This window comes from Nyctibius grandis, chromosome 8 (genome assembly GCF_013368605.1).
Source record: "Nyctibius grandis isolate bNycGra1 chromosome 8, bNycGra1.pri, whole genome shotgun sequence".
Lineage (NCBI taxonomy): Eukaryota > Metazoa > Chordata > Aves > Nyctibiiformes > Nyctibiidae > Nyctibius > Nyctibius grandis.
In genome coordinates this window covers 30,720,073-30,737,355 of record NC_090665.1, presented here as the reverse complement: position 1 = coordinate 30,737,355, position 17,283 = coordinate 30,720,073, and the positions used below count along the sequence as shown (strand labels likewise).

General features: G+C 38.8%; 1 protein-coding gene across 5 annotated transcripts in view; it reads right to left on the bottom strand.

Annotated features, from left to right (window-relative positions):
• ARHGAP29 (Rho GTPase activating protein 29) overlaps window positions 1–17,283 on the bottom strand; it is a 54,236-nt gene that overhangs the window by 17,522 nt on the left and 19,431 nt on the right. For 4 of the 5 annotated variants that reach the window (XM_068405992.1, XM_068405994.1, XM_068405993.1 and 1 more), the window contains exons 3-5: window positions 10,831–10,974; window positions 2,226–2,322; window positions 1,800–1,872 (exon numbers count right to left, since the gene is read on the bottom strand). In XM_068405992.1, the coding sequence (XP_068262093.1) occupies window positions 1,800–1,872; window positions 2,226–2,322; window positions 10,831–10,974 (314 nt within the window). Of the gene's footprint in view, window positions 1–1,799; window positions 1,873–2,225; window positions 2,323–4,332; window positions 4,629–10,830; window positions 10,975–17,283 lie in introns of those variants that run through there. The other variant, XM_068405996.1, reaches the window with a different exon arrangement.

Genomic DNA, 17,283 nt, shown 5'->3' with positions numbered 1-17,283 from the left:
AAGAATGCAGACTCCCCTGCAGCCAAGAGAAGCAAGATCAGCCCTCTCCCCCCCAACCTTAGAGCAACCCTCAACAGCTTAGTTAGGGAGGTCCCTAACTTAACAGACAATTAAAATCTCACTCCTTAATTAACCCTCAAAGCATTTACATGTTAAATTCTACAAAAATGTTATGCTCTAATCTTTTTAAGATACAGCTAGCTGCTACGTTCAACCACTGACTGTACACATTTCCAGGAATGAAAAGTTAATATGTCTACTATAAATATTTTGCATTTAACTCCTCCTAACACTCAACTCCTAGTTGGCCTCCAAATTGCTCTCTGAATTGCAAATCAAAGTGAAATGCTGTTAAATGTGTATTTATTTGCCTGAATGAAAATGCACTTAAATTTAAGACCTATTTCCAAGAAGTTGAACCATATTATCCTACCTGCTCCAAAATTTATAATTGTTCCCTTCCACATTAGAAAAAGCAAGTGACAGTACAAAAAAGGGCTTTTAAATATAAGCTGGTGACTGCTGGAACACCTAGAATAGAATTCCTTCTTCATTTCACTATATTCTAATTTCCCCTTGGTCTTCCCCCACCCCCATGTTCAGAAGAGTGATCTTTTAGCCAAGCATTCACTTCACAATACAACATATGGGACCATCTCGTTCCACGAGAACACATTTTTGCATTGCAAAGCCATTACAAGATTAAAATGTTGTCAAATTCAGCACCTTCCTTCTGCTGGTGAACTGATTAGCTGAAAGAGTACTTGTTCAAATCATCTCATTTAAGTTAAATGAGATGCTGGCTTCTATGCTATTTTATTTCATATTTTTTATCAGCAACCCAATCCTTTTATTCTAAGTCTGCTGGAACCGGTTTTCCAAGTAGCCTCCTTCCCCTCCATGTTGTCTGCAAAGATGAGTTTTGTAGCAGCTACAGAAGTAGAACTACTGTGATCATCCATCTTTCTCACATGTGTTATCAAACATAGTGAAAATTTAAAAAGACTACTTCTCAGCTGTAGCTACACAGCATTGCTATGATCAAGCCTGTATGAAGGAATGCTAAGTCTTAAGTACGTTTCAACAAAGCCTTTAAAAAAACCCCACAATCCAAAATTTTTAACCTTGCTACAACTTAGCTTGTCATACACAACAATTATCAACTGCATTTTTCTTGCATGTGATTTAATTTAAGTTGATTTACTTGAAAGTCTGCTTCTACACAAAAATTCAGAACAGAATTTGGTACTGAGCATTTTTTAATCTCACCTTCAAAATGTTTAAAGGGGAGTTTAAAACGCTAATGTTTTTCTTTGACTATAAGTTGACAGTGCTATTTCAGTTCACTTAGTGTATTGTTGTTGAAACAGCTACAGCACAAAATGGGTTCTGGAAGAAGAAAAGGTTATTTTGTAATAAATATTAGTCTTTAAAAGCCAAAAAGAGGTCACTAAACCTTTAGCTTCTAGGTCTAACAGGTCTATTCCAACTACTTTTAAGTATCTTACTTTTAAGTATTTAGTTCTTTTCACTTAACCAATTTAAAAATCTCAAATACAGTTACAGCAGGTTATCATTTACATATTTGAGTACTAGCCCAGTTGAGTCATCACTGGCATTGATAACAGAAAATACATTCAAGTATCTGAAAATTTGAATGCATTTTTTCATAGGTTTAATCTTATTTTAACGCTCAGAAGAATCCAAGTGTCCCAGCCCCATGATGCACAGTTTCAGTGGAAATAAAAATCTCCTTTCAAAGATACAATTCCACACTCAAGAGAACGTGTTTAGCCTACCCGACTTCTCCGAGATGCAGGAAGTCCCAATGACGAGCCATTGTCTACATCTCCCATAAGGAAGTCTGAAACACTGCCAGAAAAACAAAGAATTGTGTTACTTCATTACTTTACCTCACCAAGCAATATCAGATCACTGAGAATAAAAATTCAGATAGTGTTTCTAATATCCTTTAAAAGTTCTGCAAAACAGTTTATTAGAAGTAGTCTTATATTCCCTGCAATTTCTATACCATCATCATTTTCTTTGTTAAGGGAAAAAAAACCCAACATCCACACAAAGCAGTAAAACTGTTCCAGATGTGGTTAATTTAAATTACTTTATTAGCTAATATTTGTCCAAAAGAAAACTAAAGTTGTTGTTTAGTCTTAATTTGATTCAGCTCCACTGAGCTCTTTAAAAACTCCTTCTGGATTCCGACTTACACGTTTCCAAAGGTGAATGCCAATGTTTCAATGGAAGAAAATATTTCACTGAAGAGTTCTCTCTTATTTTCTTTGTTAACTTCTTTGAAGTTCACCGCTTAGGAAAAAAAAAATGAAAACCAAAGGGTGAGAGGTGGGCAAGTTTACTAGGTCTAAAGACAAATTTTATACACAAAGTCTCCTACAGGACATGCAACATTATACTTTTCTGAAAATTGAAAAAATACAGTTTTAAAAAAGATTAGTAAGAAAGTAAACACTAAAGGAAAGAAATTAACACAATCCAGTTGCTCCCCACAATGAAATTAGATTACTCTTTCACTTCCTATATCTTCCCACTTAAGAAGCAGCTTTGTGTGGGAACATGATGGCAATGTGAGGCAATGAGAAAAAGTCATTTACCAGCCAGAGTCAAATCACACAGCAGCAGCAACACCACAAAGCAGCTCACAAATGCAGTGAAATATTTGAAAAATTGTTTCTTTTCTGGGTAGAAATTTCACAATTCAGAACAGGAGCAGCGGTTTATGAGGGTGCCCTCCCCCCCTCCCCCAACTGTATGTGATCCTGTGTATGTATCCAGAACACGGGATTTCTGGCTTGAGTACAAGCAAACAGAAAGCTAGAAAAGGTAGTGTCCATTGCAAAACCCTTTAACTATTAGCTCCATCATCTGGTAAAAGCCCCTCAGTTTTGCCTCTTAAAAGTGGGGAAGAATCTCAGCGTAACTATCGTTGTTCTAAAATAGGAAAGGGAGCATTCCTGGACAAACAAGATGGTTTAAACTGGTGATCAAGACCAGTATTTAGGCACTCAGCACTGAGCCTTTAACATGCTTCCAGGACAAACTGGAATAATGAGACAAGAGGAATGATTCATCCAGAGTTTCTATTAACAACTTCTGGACAAGGAGGAGGAGGGAGAAAGGAGAAGACAAAAAGCGCAACCATTTTTGTCTGTTTCCAGCTTAACTCTTTAATCATTAGTGACTGGGAAATTTTTCGTAGAGAAGTCAAGTGCATTCCTCTGAGCTGAAGCCAAGTCCTCTGGATGGAAGTTTTCCCAGTTTTACACTGGGAGAAGTGACCATTTCACGTTAGTATTTATTTTTTTAAAAGCTTAATTTTTTAAAGCAATGCAATATTCTTAATTATCTAGATGCCTAAGTTACATTCGCAATCATCTGTTTCAGTGATACCGCAATGAGACACCTATTTATCACTTTTTTGCAAGAGCTGTGACAATGTTTATGTATCCTTCTCACATTTCAAGTATAAGCATGGAAATAACGGACCGCAATGACTTCTAGAAGTAGCAAAAATTAAATCACATTAAAATCTTACCCATTCTATGTACATTTTCTTAGCAAATTAAAGTAACAGACTTTAATCTTAAAAAGTATTCAAACTTCCTGCCAGGTGCCTAAACACTAATGGGTAACAAACAAAGTACAGTAATCTGCTCCCCCAAACTTCCTTTGTGAAAGGAAAAGTTTTTCACCAGTAAATTAACACAGCTGAATCCATTCCTTTTTACACTGCATGCCAACAGGACTGATCAACATTTTTGTAACAGCTATTTCTATACAAAGCTATTACAGAAAATATGTATTCTTCTCATGGGCTATTTTCATAATTACTTGCAGATTTGGAAGAATGTGTTGTAATAAGCCTACAGCAATTAAAAATATCACCACACATTACAAAAATATTAACAGTCTCCATTGCCACAGTTCACTGCTAAATTAAGGCTTCTCCTACCTCTTCATTCTTCTACACTTTGTAATTACATAAAAAACATGCCTCTGGCACCTTTGAAAAGAAACTCAATAAAGCTCCACAGATGATAATTTTCAACAACTTTTCAAATAGCATTGGATTTTTTTTTAAATTCATGTTAGTTGAAAACCTTAGCTTTCCAGAGATTACACTGCTTATACATCTAAACTTTGTATTCCAAATCATTTAAGCAGCAACAGTTATTATGAGATCTACTGATTAGCAGCCACTAATGACTGGAAAAATCATTTGAGTGCCGGCATGAAACGCAAACTGTTTCAAAACTAAAAGGAACCAACAAAAACTGTCTATACATCCAAAGCACTTACCACTGAAACATTCGTATATCCATCAGCTGCACTGTCTTCACAGAAAGAGCACTTCTTTCACTTTGCTAACCAGCCATCAATACAGATAGCCTCTCCCTACAGAAACACCGTCTGTTTCGCTCTGCCTTCCTGTTCCAGGAAGAGTTTTGTTAAGCTTTACACGTTATCTACCAGAGAAATCCTTTCTTTTCAGGATCCATCACAAATAGAATAACCAATCTCAAGTCCTTCAGAATTACCACTTCTCCCAAAAAAGTTTAGTCGAAGCTCTTAGTAATTCAGTGGAATACAAACAGCTTTCTTCTAGCTTACTACCACTGGAATGCTGATGTGCTTAACATCAACTTTAAACCGTGCACGCTCTTTCCCCAGGACATCCTGACTGCACACAATAGCTACTGACAACAATGAACTATAGTAATCTTTCCATGTCTGGAAGTGACAGCTATCTATCGATAGTTCTGCAGATTTCAAAGCAAGTATACAACTTAATAACGCTTTTAAGTAAGACTTCAGATGCCACATAATGAACTTTAAAAAACTGTATGATAGCAATACATTAAAAGCCATAATCCAGTACCTGAAATGCAAGCCTAGCTTGCATTAAAGTGGATGTATATTTCCAAAGCTAGCAAAGCTGTCTTCAAACTGAGGTGGGTTTGGGTGACCTCATCAAAATGCTGCAAGACACTGCAAAGTTTCAACTCTTGGGTCATGCCATCAAATGCTTTCTGAATCAAGCACAGAACAGGCTGGGGAAGCAGAATCAGCCATGGAAGTTTTGGAAGCCAGAATCCCAGAAGCTGAAGCAGCATCTAAGGACATGTGAGCAATGCTTCTGAAACTATGAAGAGGAGGCTGTCAGCTGTCACGACCAAAGTGCAACCAGGCCCTTTAAACGATGATGCTTAGACAGCTCAAAGCGACCACAGCACAGCACCCAAGCTTCTGCTCTTGTCCCCTTCTAGTCAAATCAAGAGAGCACAGGGGACACAGCCATGCCAGAGTCTGCTTGCTTCCTCCTTCCCATAGACACATGCAGGCCTGGCAGCAGCAAAGCTACCTTGCCAGCTATTTGCAGTGTCTGGACAAGTCTAAACTACACCAGCTTGCAGAATTTACTCTTTGCAGGTCAATTTTCTCATACCCAATAGACAGATACAGTAACCCCATCATCTGTTTCCTTAGACAGGAATACATCTTCAATCCATACTTTACTAGCCGACTTTTAAGCAGTAAGCAACTGGCTGACTTGTTGGAACAGAATACCTTTGCAACCAATTGTCTGTCCTTAAACTCCTGACAATGCTTTCAAGAACCTTTCAGAACTATTTCAAAAACAAAAATACAACCTAAGCAAAGAAAAAAACCCAATCAAGACCAAAACCCACTCCCTCTCCCAAAATGAAGATTTGTAATACTTCTTGTCATTACTTCTCACCATTAAAAACATGTATAGAAAAAAAATGGAGGGAGGAACCCAAGTAAAGAGTAGTAGTATGCAGACTGGAAAGAGGCAGAAGATTATTCCCAGGATCTCACATCTAGAGAGGATCAGCAGGTTGTCCAGGCCCCACTGTTTACTTTTAGTTCTCCGAGTCATATAATTTCACGAGCCTGTACTTACTACCAAGTTTGGCATCCTCCCCAACTTTATCTGGATGCCAACAAGACAAGTTTGAAGAACTGTTTCCTACTCCCTCCATAATAAATTTTGCTCTGAACTTACATCACATACACCAACAAAACTAAAATTACTTCATCTTGCTAGAGGTATTTAACTTCGATGCAGAACTATTAGAAAAAAACATACCTAAAAAGGGACTTTCTATAAGACAAGTGCAATTTTCAGCTTTACCAGGAATCTGTGTTCATTCTAGTGATTCAGTTAAGTCAAAAGGTGCAATTTAGAGCAAAAGAACAGTACAAACTTGAATTCAGCATGGGATCAGGAGAACCATATACTCTGTGGCCATCAACTATTTAAAGACAGAGGGAAAATAACAACTTTGAGTATGATAGTGTGCCAGACTGGGAAGTGACTTGCAGAAATAGGAGTATAAACAGGTTCCAAGTAAGATGCTTTAGTAAGTGTCAATTCTTCCAGATCAAGTGAAGTGTCTTGAGTAAGCATGGATGAGTAGTAGGGTCCAAGCCAAAAGGCCTGATAAACCATGTCACGTCTAAGATATAACCAGAGAAATCAAGTCGTGTCCCCCCCCATATTTTCCTGTAACCTCAGTCTAAAATGGTAAAGTCTGACATTATCTGTTCTACCAAACATCATGCCCTGTAACAAGGTTAACATAACATGCTCTAGCTAGTTTTTCCTTCCCTCTGTCCAAAAGGAAAAGCATTAGACATCCAAAGCAGAACTACAAGCACGTTCATATCATTGCCACTGGAGGACCTGAGAAATGGCTGAGAGGCTTGAAGAAGGGGCACAAGCATTCAAATTTTTGCTAGCAATCAAAACATTCCCACTTGCAGTAATATAAAGGGGGTGGTCTGTCTGCACTGGACATTACCATTTGCCCCCTATGTGAAGTTCCAAATACAAACTAGATTTGAAACCCTGGCATTATGCAGAGATTCAAAAAGGTCTTTCTAGAACCTAAACCAGTTATACTTCTATTTCTGAAGGGAGGAAAAAAAAACCAGCCCATGTGTAAATCCGAGCTTGTTTCTATTTCATCCTCTCCTAAATAAACATCTGAAATTTTCCGTGCCAGGTTAATCTTCCTAGTCATAAATCTGACTACAGATACAGAGTGCTTCCACGTCTTTTTATAGTTCTGTCCTCCAATGACAAGAAACAGATGAGTCAGATGAACTTCTTTCATAATGTCACATTAACACAGCCTGGGAAGACAGGAAAAGGGATACCGGTTCTGTCTTACCAGCTCCTCACATTCTTGTAGCTTCCTGTTTATTCAGAAGTTACATTACTTCTAGTGAAATAACCACAGCTGAAAACCTGTGAATGCATGTGTTACTGACAGGCCACTGTAAGCAAACTTGAGGTCTGATATGCCTACAATTCACCACAACACACTGTATTTTTACTTCAGCTTCCTCTGTTCCAGCAGTTGTACACTTCAGTTTGAATACAAACACAGAGCAGTCTGATCCTCATACAAAAACCAGCTGTAAAAACCAAACAGGTGCTAAGGAGACAGACTGCCTTCATATTTACAACAGGTTATGGTTGGGGGAGGTAGGCCATTTTCATACAGCAAAGGTTTTGCTGTTCTCAGAGAAGCGGGACCAAAGTACCAGTCTGAAAGACCTGAAGCCCTATAACTCCCTGTTTCCATCTCCAGACACGTGAGGAACACGTGTGGAGACACTATATGGCTGAGCAAACAGTGGTAGGTGTTACTAAAGTCTTCACATGAAAGTACTTGTTTGTATCAAAGGCTACAAATATTGAGGCAGCACTGACTGACACCATCTTCTTTAGCGTGATCTGGAGCTCCCTTTCCTTGCAATTAACTTGGGAACTCCACTAGGCCAGGTCACAGTGCTGGATCACAGGAACGATGATCTGCCACAGAGCAAGTTTGTGTTTGCTTTAGCCAAAGAATAACCAGGCAGTTCTCACCAGCCTCTCCATTCTAGGTCCACAATGTATGCTGCTTATGAGACAGATGAATAACTCAATGAGAAATTACTGAGAATGATATGAACAACAATTGCATGCCATAATCTTTTATTCCACCAGAAAAAACGTTTTTTTTATTATTATTCAAGCTGGAAGAACACTTGTATCAGATCAGCACTGCACACCATATCATCACTGTACTTTGGATCCTGTAGCAGGAGCCTTAAAGCTAGATTTTCAGTACTGTCAAACCATTGCCCATGAGAAAATTATCCATAGAGTAATATAACCAAGAGGGGGAAAAGAGTGAAAACTCGAGCTCAGTTCCAGCTCAAGGACAAAGACTGTTACCATAACGAAATCAACTCCTTTCATGCCTTTTCCTTTGAGAGGCTTCTCATCATACAAGATCATATTTAAGATAGTTCAGGTGAGCTATGGCTGAACACAGACTTTTCAGATGTACTTGAAGTACAGTCTTACAACTTGACCCACTTGAACACATTTGACAGAGAACTGGAATACCTGACTGTACTGTTTTTGTTTCAAGTAGCACTCTTAGAACAATAAAGAGTGAAGCTATTTTCAAAATTCTGTAATTATACAATACGCACACAGTGCCTTCCTAACCATAGTTTTTCTTTCCATATAGAAAATAATGCAATCCTTCCATGACTGTAGCTCCTCATAAACTCAATATCTTAACAGTGAGTGGACTCTACAATGCAAGCAAAATATTAGTAGCTAGTTTATTTCAAGTGCAAACATATTACATGAACTAAAATCTGTTCAGAGGGAAAAAGCTAAAAAGTATTTGTGAATATCTGTATTGCCAAAAAAGGGTTAGTACTAAAGTTATTTCTTCTGCTCACTATCAAGAGAAATTAATGAATCCTAAAATAACTATTCAAAGAACAGCTACTCACCAAACCAGGCAGAAACAGATGCATATAAGAGAATGCATGAAACACCAATGCATCTGCCCAGGGTTCAGTGCTATTGAAACTGTATGATGGAACTGCATGCACCAAGAAGAGAAAAAAAAATATGTATGGCATCAAGTTCAGAAGGCTGCAAGTACTCCAGAGGAACGGATTATGTAATTCAACAAAGTGCTTAATTCCCCACTTCAGAAGTAGAAGTGTAGAAAACTAGATCTGGAAAACTGTTTCAGCACTAGAACTACAGAAAGTGACCTTGGACTTATCATGGACTTTAAATCAAACACAGAAACTTACAAAAAGGCCAACATAATTACGGAATCAATCAACAACGTCACCATGTGGGACAAGGAAAGTAATTCTACTGCTTTACTCTGCAATGGTAAACTTGGACAGTATAGACAGTGATCAACTGGGGCATTACATATCAAGAAAAACCTTGATAAACTATGTAGTCCAGAGAGGATATACAGTATTGCAACAGTTTTTGGAAACATGATTTAGCAAAGGTTGATGTCATTTGATTTACTTGCATACCTTAAGTCAGTTCTCCTCAATGTTTCTTAAATTAAAGAGCAGCTGAACATTGTCCTGTGTCCACTGAAATTAGGGGGGAGTGGAAGACACACAGTAACCTTATCATAGCACTTAAGCATGGAAACAGCTTGTCTAAGGTAGATGTAGAATTATCTTCGCTAAACATTCAACCTGTTCTCATGAATAAATATCTGATTACCATTGTACACATGTACTTAACTCCTCCCAAGATCAACAAGACAAACAGCAACCTCTCAGGGATACCCTCTGCATTTCTACTGTCACATACAATTCACAAAAGCAAAATCAGAGGTTGTGGAGTTATAAGCCTGTGATCATTTCAAATACCAGGGACAGACCTATAGGAAACTCTACATGTAGCAGGAAGAAAATGCAAAGTGGGCTGCTAGTATCTGCCAAGGTCAAATAAACTGGCAAAACTATATATCAATAGGAAGGATCCCTAAGCAGCTTGGAAGAATTCAGGATACAGGAATTGGGCAGCTAAACACGTTAGCATTTTAACTGATATTCCTACTTTACCGAGTCAGCAGTGTTATATTCAGACATACTAAGATAATTAGGAAACGGGGGAAACCCCTAGAACACAGAGAAAAACTAAATGCGTCTCTGAAGGAAGATGTTCCACATGATTTAACATAGGCAAGAAGTGGAGATTTAACCCTACTCAAAGTGTTCTCCATGCCACATGGAAGAAACCGTACTGGTTCCACAGTAACATACTGGACTTATTCCAGAGTAGAGAGAGCTGCAGTCAAAGACTACACTGAGAAAGTACAGCTATGGTTTATGGGGCTGGAGAAATTGTGTGCTTCACCATTTGCGTTCGTCTGACACAGAGAACTGCAGCAAAGGTCAGCAATAGAAAGTATTCATGCATATGTCTGCAAGGCTTTTTTTGTTGCTGTTGACACCTTTACAATACTTATGATCTGGTTTTGGAATTTATAAATAAGTTTTACGCCGTTCAGATTTGGATTGCTCATTTAGATATTTCTTCACTTGATATAATTACACCATCCCTACATATTCATAGAATTAAGCAAAGATTTTTGGCAAATCTCTAAGTGGATAAATGTGAGGTTTATCATTCTGTGATATTATTCTGTGATATACAAGTAAAGAAAAGCTCAAGATCAAAGGCTCGTGCTTTTGGAATTTGGTGTGGGTTTGCAGCTAGCTTCCTATAAGCAGAATTTTATTACATCAACAGGAGAACAAGCTATTTAATATTACTTTTCACTTAGAGAAGGTATTTTTAAACAAGTGTTAAGGTATTACTATTTAAAAAAACCCTGTTTCTTCTGTATACATAGAACCTATAACTCCAAGCCAGAGTCAATCAAGTCATTAATTACAATTTTCCAAGAATATGAAAGGTAGTAAATTCCTTACCTTTTACTTTTGCAATAACTGTTCCTGCAGCACTAAGAATATCAACTGAGTTTAGAGTCTGATGTTTATGTATCACCGCTTTTAAAACACGCAGCAACTCCCCAAGGCGTTCATGTACTACCTGATGCAGGCCATCTTGATTTTCTGAAAAAAAGTAAAGGAGAAACTACATTAAAACAGTGAATTAACTCCCAATCACATTACAAACCACTTTGATGGTATTCAGCTGCACTGAGTCTAGGCCATATGTAAGCTGGTCCTGCTTAGAACAAATAAGTTGTTAAAAAGAGTTATAATAGCATTTGCCAGCAGTTTACTTGCAATGTTGTATGCTGGTTACATACAAAATAATTTATCCCAAAAAGTCAAGCAATTATACTTAAAAAATAAAGGGACTCTACACCAGTACCCTACGGTTTCTGAATTAAACCATCTTCTTTTTCTCAAGTCATTTCATCAAACACCATTTTGATAATTGCATATATTCAAAAAAAGAGTATCAACAAAAGCAGATTTGGGTTACTCATTAGATATTTCTTCACCTGATACAAATTCAACACCATTTCTGTATATTCAAAGAATTAAACAAAGATTTTTGGCAAATGCTGGCTAGCTTTCAACTCAAGTGTCAGTCAAACCTTAAGCATCTTTAGTATATAAGCCTAGATCCACAAAGGTCTGTCGTCAAGTATATGGGTCCTAATAAAGAAGTTGAACACCTAAATTTTGTGGAATTAGGCCTAATCTAGAAGAATTCTCAAAAAAGCACACACATAGGGTGAAGGTGTTTACAGCATGTCTCTTGCTGTGTGCCCCTAAATGCTCCCCCCCCCCCCCGCCACCCCCAGCCTTATTTTTTAAAAAAATAGTTCTTGTTGCATACATTGCACAGGTTAAACCACAAGCTCTTCCGTTCTGTTACAGAAGAGGTGCTGGTGCACAGAATTAAAGTTTCACATGCACTAGAGTGCTGCATTGCAAGTTGTGGTAGAAAGCTTTCAAATTCAGGAAAGTCTAGCTTATGAGAAAGAAAAGAGGATCTAATACAAGCTGACTCACTTCCCCACTGTGCAAAAAGCTATGGCAATTCTGTGTTGCCTGTGGCCATAATAGCAAGCAGGTCAATACAGACAACTACAATACAGAGCAAATTGATCCAGTGTTACTCAGAGAACAGTTTCAAATCTGAGCCTTTTTTTTTCTGGCTACAAGACATTTAGGCTAGAGGCATCTCGATTTTTCTAATTTTTCTGAGGAATCGACAAAGTACAACACGACACATCAGTACAGTATATCACTACTGTCAGGTGGGTAGATGGGGGGACTACATACAAATTACATGCGATTGTACCAAGTGCAAAAGCAAGCCCTCTAAGGACCTGTGCTTCAGGCTTTGTCTCCCCAGATGTCAAATATCAGGAGATTTTTTTCAAATCAGACTACTAGCTTATACACGGTCAAAGGAAAAACCTTGACTCAGGAAGCAGACTAAGGCAAAAACTTTATCTACCACTCACCAGCACTTTGCATGTTTTTTCCTGCTGGAGGGGAGTAGGAAGCTCTCTATCCTTAACAGGACATACAGAAGTCTAGGAAAACCCATCTTACACAGCAGTAAACTAAGAAAGCTCTATGTAATTTATTAAGGAAACATAATTGTGGCTTTACCTTCATTTATATGTATACACAATGTTTTTTAACTGAGGACTCAAACACAGCAAAGGCAAAAAAATGTCAAGAGGCTGGTACTAAATATGGTTATGACTCAGTACATTCACATTAGCAGCAGAGGTAGCTTATGACAAACACACATCGATCTAAAGGCACACTATAGCTCTGAGTTTGGAACATAATGGGGAAAGCAATCCAAGCTTGAAGCAGTTTCCATGAAAGCAACAGTAGCGGAAGCTGGGACCTTGGTAAAAGATGATTTCTAGGGGATATGAAAGAATTCTAGAAAATCATGAAAGGCGTGAATATAGCGAGTAGAATCAATTGCTTACCAATGTCTTTCAGTTAAATATAACACACCTCAGATCATGAAACAGAGCAAGAATGAGCCAGATTCAAAACAGAAAAGGGTGATTCTTCATGTAAGAGACTTGTGGAATTTCTTGCCAAAATACAGCATTGACACAAGACATTTACACGGAAACAAGGAGAGACTGGACAAGCTCTTCTAAGTTTCCTGTGGGTTACTAATGAGACAGTAAGTACCTTACCAGGTCAGGCCATGGGTCCAGCTAGCCTCTGCCTTACACAGCTATGGGCAATGCTGCTTAGGAGCCTAGACAAGACTGGCTGCTTTCTGCAGTCCAGTCCCCCAGCACCCACAACTGCCACACCACAGTTGTTCCCATGCACTTTAGTAACTGCTTACAGACCCGCTGTGTTTGCATTTATTTAGTTCCTTTTGAACCTGTCTCCACAACTTCTTTTCACTCAACTACTCCGCTCTTTAGTCTACTGAACTACTACTAAGCATTGTACTAAAACAAACAATGTAACCTGCAACAGATCAAGAACTCCCCTAAGCAGAGAGAGTTCAGAGGATGCGAGAAGTATCATATATGTCCAACTTATCATTTTTACTTTTCTCTAGTTATTTGCTTTTGGCAGTCATTGGAGCTCAGACACCGAGACAGACACAGCTTTAGTCTGAGCCAGCATGGCCCTTGGCACCTTCCAACACTTGGAGAAATTCTACAGCTGTCAAAATGAAACCAGATAATTGTAATGGTCCCTTTGGGCTTTAGTCCATCAAAGCCTCTATTGTACTCCATCAACACAAGAATAAATGCTGTTGGGAGTACCACGCAGCTCCAGGCAAAGGCAATGGGGAAAAGGAAAGACTGCAGAGCTGTACTGATGCCCACAAACCCAAAGTGGAACAGACAACACAGAAAATCTATCTGAAAATTATAGTAACATGTTATTTTCAGGAAATAGGATATTAGATAGTTAAAGGTAATTCCAATTAGTTCATTAAGAAACACATCTAGTGTATAGACTTAAGTTTTGAAATACTTAAGGAGGAGGTAGCGTCTCATATCTTCTTACAAACCTCCAGAGGCAGGCAAGTATTCCACAATCCTTCATTGGGACTAATGATTTATATTGGCAGGACTGGGACAGATGGGCTTTTATGGAGGCATTCGAAGGCTATATGCCACAAACCTTTCCCGTCCGCTGTCTCTGTCTAACCAGAATATATGCAGTCCTCACATGAAGGGCATGAACATTGTGGTCAACTAACTAGAGATGGTCTGGATTCTCTGGAGACATTCAAAACCCGCCTGGACGCGTTCCTGTGTGATATGGTCTAGGCAATCCTGCTCCGGCAGGGGGATTGGACTAGGTGATCTTTCGAGGTCCCTTCCAATCCCTAACATTCTGTGATTCTGTCTGCACAAGTGCACCATTTGACCAGAACTGCATCTCTTGCCGAGCCAAGATGAAGGTGTCCCTGTCTTCTGATGCACAGATGTCCGCTTGTGGCTGGAGAGAAAAAGAGTTCCTAACCATGTGATCAGGAATACCTATGCACATACCCCATAACCAGGTCCTTTTGGCAAAATGGTGGGTAGACTTTTGGACCCCTAACAAGGGAGGGAAAACAAGGCACGAAAGCAGTCAAACCAATCTACAGATCACTCCCAGCCTAATAGTCTTCAGGAGGAGGGCATCACAGGCATACAACAACTACATGAATTATTCTGAGGAGTTCAGTCCACAACTACAGGATAAGACAGCCTCTTGAGATTCCTTACAGGTTAGGTCAAGGCAAAAAAAAAGAATCATAGAGATGACTAATTAAAACATATCTGCTCCCAAAATGCAGTTTCTTAGTATTAAGATTTGATATCTTACCAGACCAACAGAGTCGGGAAAAAATCAAAATAAGTGGGAGGAGGAGAAAAAAAAGGAAAAAAAACTTAAGGGGGACAAGCCTCTTCAAGTCTGAAACAGAAGCAGTAAGCTTCAAAGGGAAATGCAAGTTGAAAACAACTGCTGAGTTGAATTAAATGTTTACCATACCATCCCAGAGAACACTATCACTAAAATAATGCATTCAAGCATGAGATTAGTTATCTGTACTCTCAAAAGCAAAGGTCTGGCTACACCCAACTGAGATTTCTTTGTATTCCATCACTGTATTATTTGTTTACAAGATATCTGAAACATTGTTTCTGTGCCTCCAGAAGACAAAAGGTCTGTGACACAAGTGGTGCTTGGGGAGGGGTGGGGGCAGAAGCCATCATGAACCACAACTACACTGCATTCAGCAACTGACACTCACCAAACAGATACTAAAACAGAGATTTCCTGTTCAGGACAGAATTATAAACTTCAGGTCGTAAAACAATCAAATATGCCAAATTAATAGAAACAGTTTTAATGCTAAGGAGTCCGAAAATGGCTAAGAGACCAAAACAACAGTAGAGCAAATACTGTCTACTGGGAAAAGAATGCATGAGGAAACATGTCTCCAACAAGCTCCTGCAGCAATTCAATCTGACTTAAGCAGTCATAAAAATTAATATTTACTTTCAGTTTTTCTTCTGTTCCTTATCTAACTGTACACTTTCATTTATCTATGTGAAGTCAAGCAGGAAATTCCTCCACCAATGGATGCTATATTGGGTTTAAAATCTTTCTCAATCTTAATAACACAAATTGCAACACTGTAGAAGACTATTTAGTACTTGGGACCAGAGGACTGTGACTGCTAGTGATCCTGCAGCACAGAGGACCTCTCTGGGTACATGAGTCCAGCTGTTTGCTCAGGTGATTACAAGTGTCCCAGAAGAATCAGTCAGCCCTCTACACCTCAAAAGGAAAAAACAAACAAACAAACTCTTAAAACTGGAAAACAAACCCCAAAACCAGCTTGGAGAGAGCTTAGTAGCCTATCTGTGAATCTTCTCTCATTGGGGTTTAAACTGTCATTTATGTTAGTTGAAAACAAGCTCTTCTAAAATGTAAAGGCAACCGCATGAAAGCGTACTCTGTAGAAGTGAAGACAGAAGAATACAGTAAAAAAAGCATGTATTCAAAGCTGACAAACCGAATGCACAAGAATGATATAACAAGGCAGCTAGGAAGCCTGTCAGTGTTAGCCAAGCCATCTCAGTAGCGCACTGTTGCCATTAGCATCCCACTCCTTGATGGTTTCAGTCACCGCATTTTATAACCACTCATCTATCTTTAATGTAAAAAAAAAAAACAAAACATAAGCTACCTATTTTCTAATTTTAGGTATTTCTCAACAGGAAGCCTTTGTTTAGTAAATACTAGCAAGCAATATAGCCTTACAGCTATGGATTCTGTTCATGCAAAACAGAATAAAATTTGCTCATCAAGCTTGTCAGCACCAGTCACCCTCTCTGCCAAGTCAGGGCTGGTCACAATACACGCAGTCGGGAAAGGCACTGCTGTGTCAGTTGGCTGGTATTCTTTTGTCTGACCTGATTTTTTGTTGGCCCAAACATTTCTGAAGCCGTTTGTTTCAACAAACCTTTGCCAGGACAAGTTTAAATACAGACTAACATACAGTTTTTCCCCTCCATGGCCATCACATGTCCTACTCTCCTGTTCAGACCCATACACAAGATGCATGCACCATTCTGCTTACTGCTTCTCCATCTAGAACATTAACACTTTCTAACAGCAGCAGACCCTCCCTCTGCTACCCAATTTCCACCAGTCATAAGATAAGGGGAACCACTAACAGAACTATTGTTTTGCCATGGCTAAAAGTTTGTTTAGAACTGAAGCTGGTTACACTGATGAAAAGGAAAGTTAGGGTATCGATCTAGATAAAACAACAGAAAAGTAACACATCTGTGAAAAATTCCTGAAGTCAGATTACTTGTGAGACTTTCAAAGCAAATATTCTAGTTCACACCATCTAATAAGGTCCTGCTTTCCATAAGAAGCTTTTTACAAGTAGAAAGATGTGATTATTTACTTCATGCACTCAATAACTTTCAAGAATGTTACACAGTGAAAGATATTATCAGTGTGGAACAACCTGCCATGCATACTCTCCATAGCCACCAGTTTACATACATAGACCAGTCTTTCAGCTATGGGGGGAATATATAAATAAATTTATCTCACTTGTGAAAATCTTACTATAAACAAGGTAACTTGTATTTTTGCACAAATAGTTTCTCCATCTACCCTCACAAACACGATTAAATGCCTTGTCTTTGGCAAGTGTCTACCATGAACTCACTCACTCTGTGGATGTTACTTCTAGTTTAAGAAGATGAATAAATGCAAATTGAGGAGAGCACTTAAATGCCAGTTGTGTACAATGCCACAGGGCCATAGCCAGTGGCAGAAACCAACCATCAGCCTGGCTGGGTCTAGTCCTCATTTTGAGAGCTCCCTTTGCAAATTGGTGCTTTCCTGGGACCAGCTGAGGAACGTGTACTTCAGCTCCCT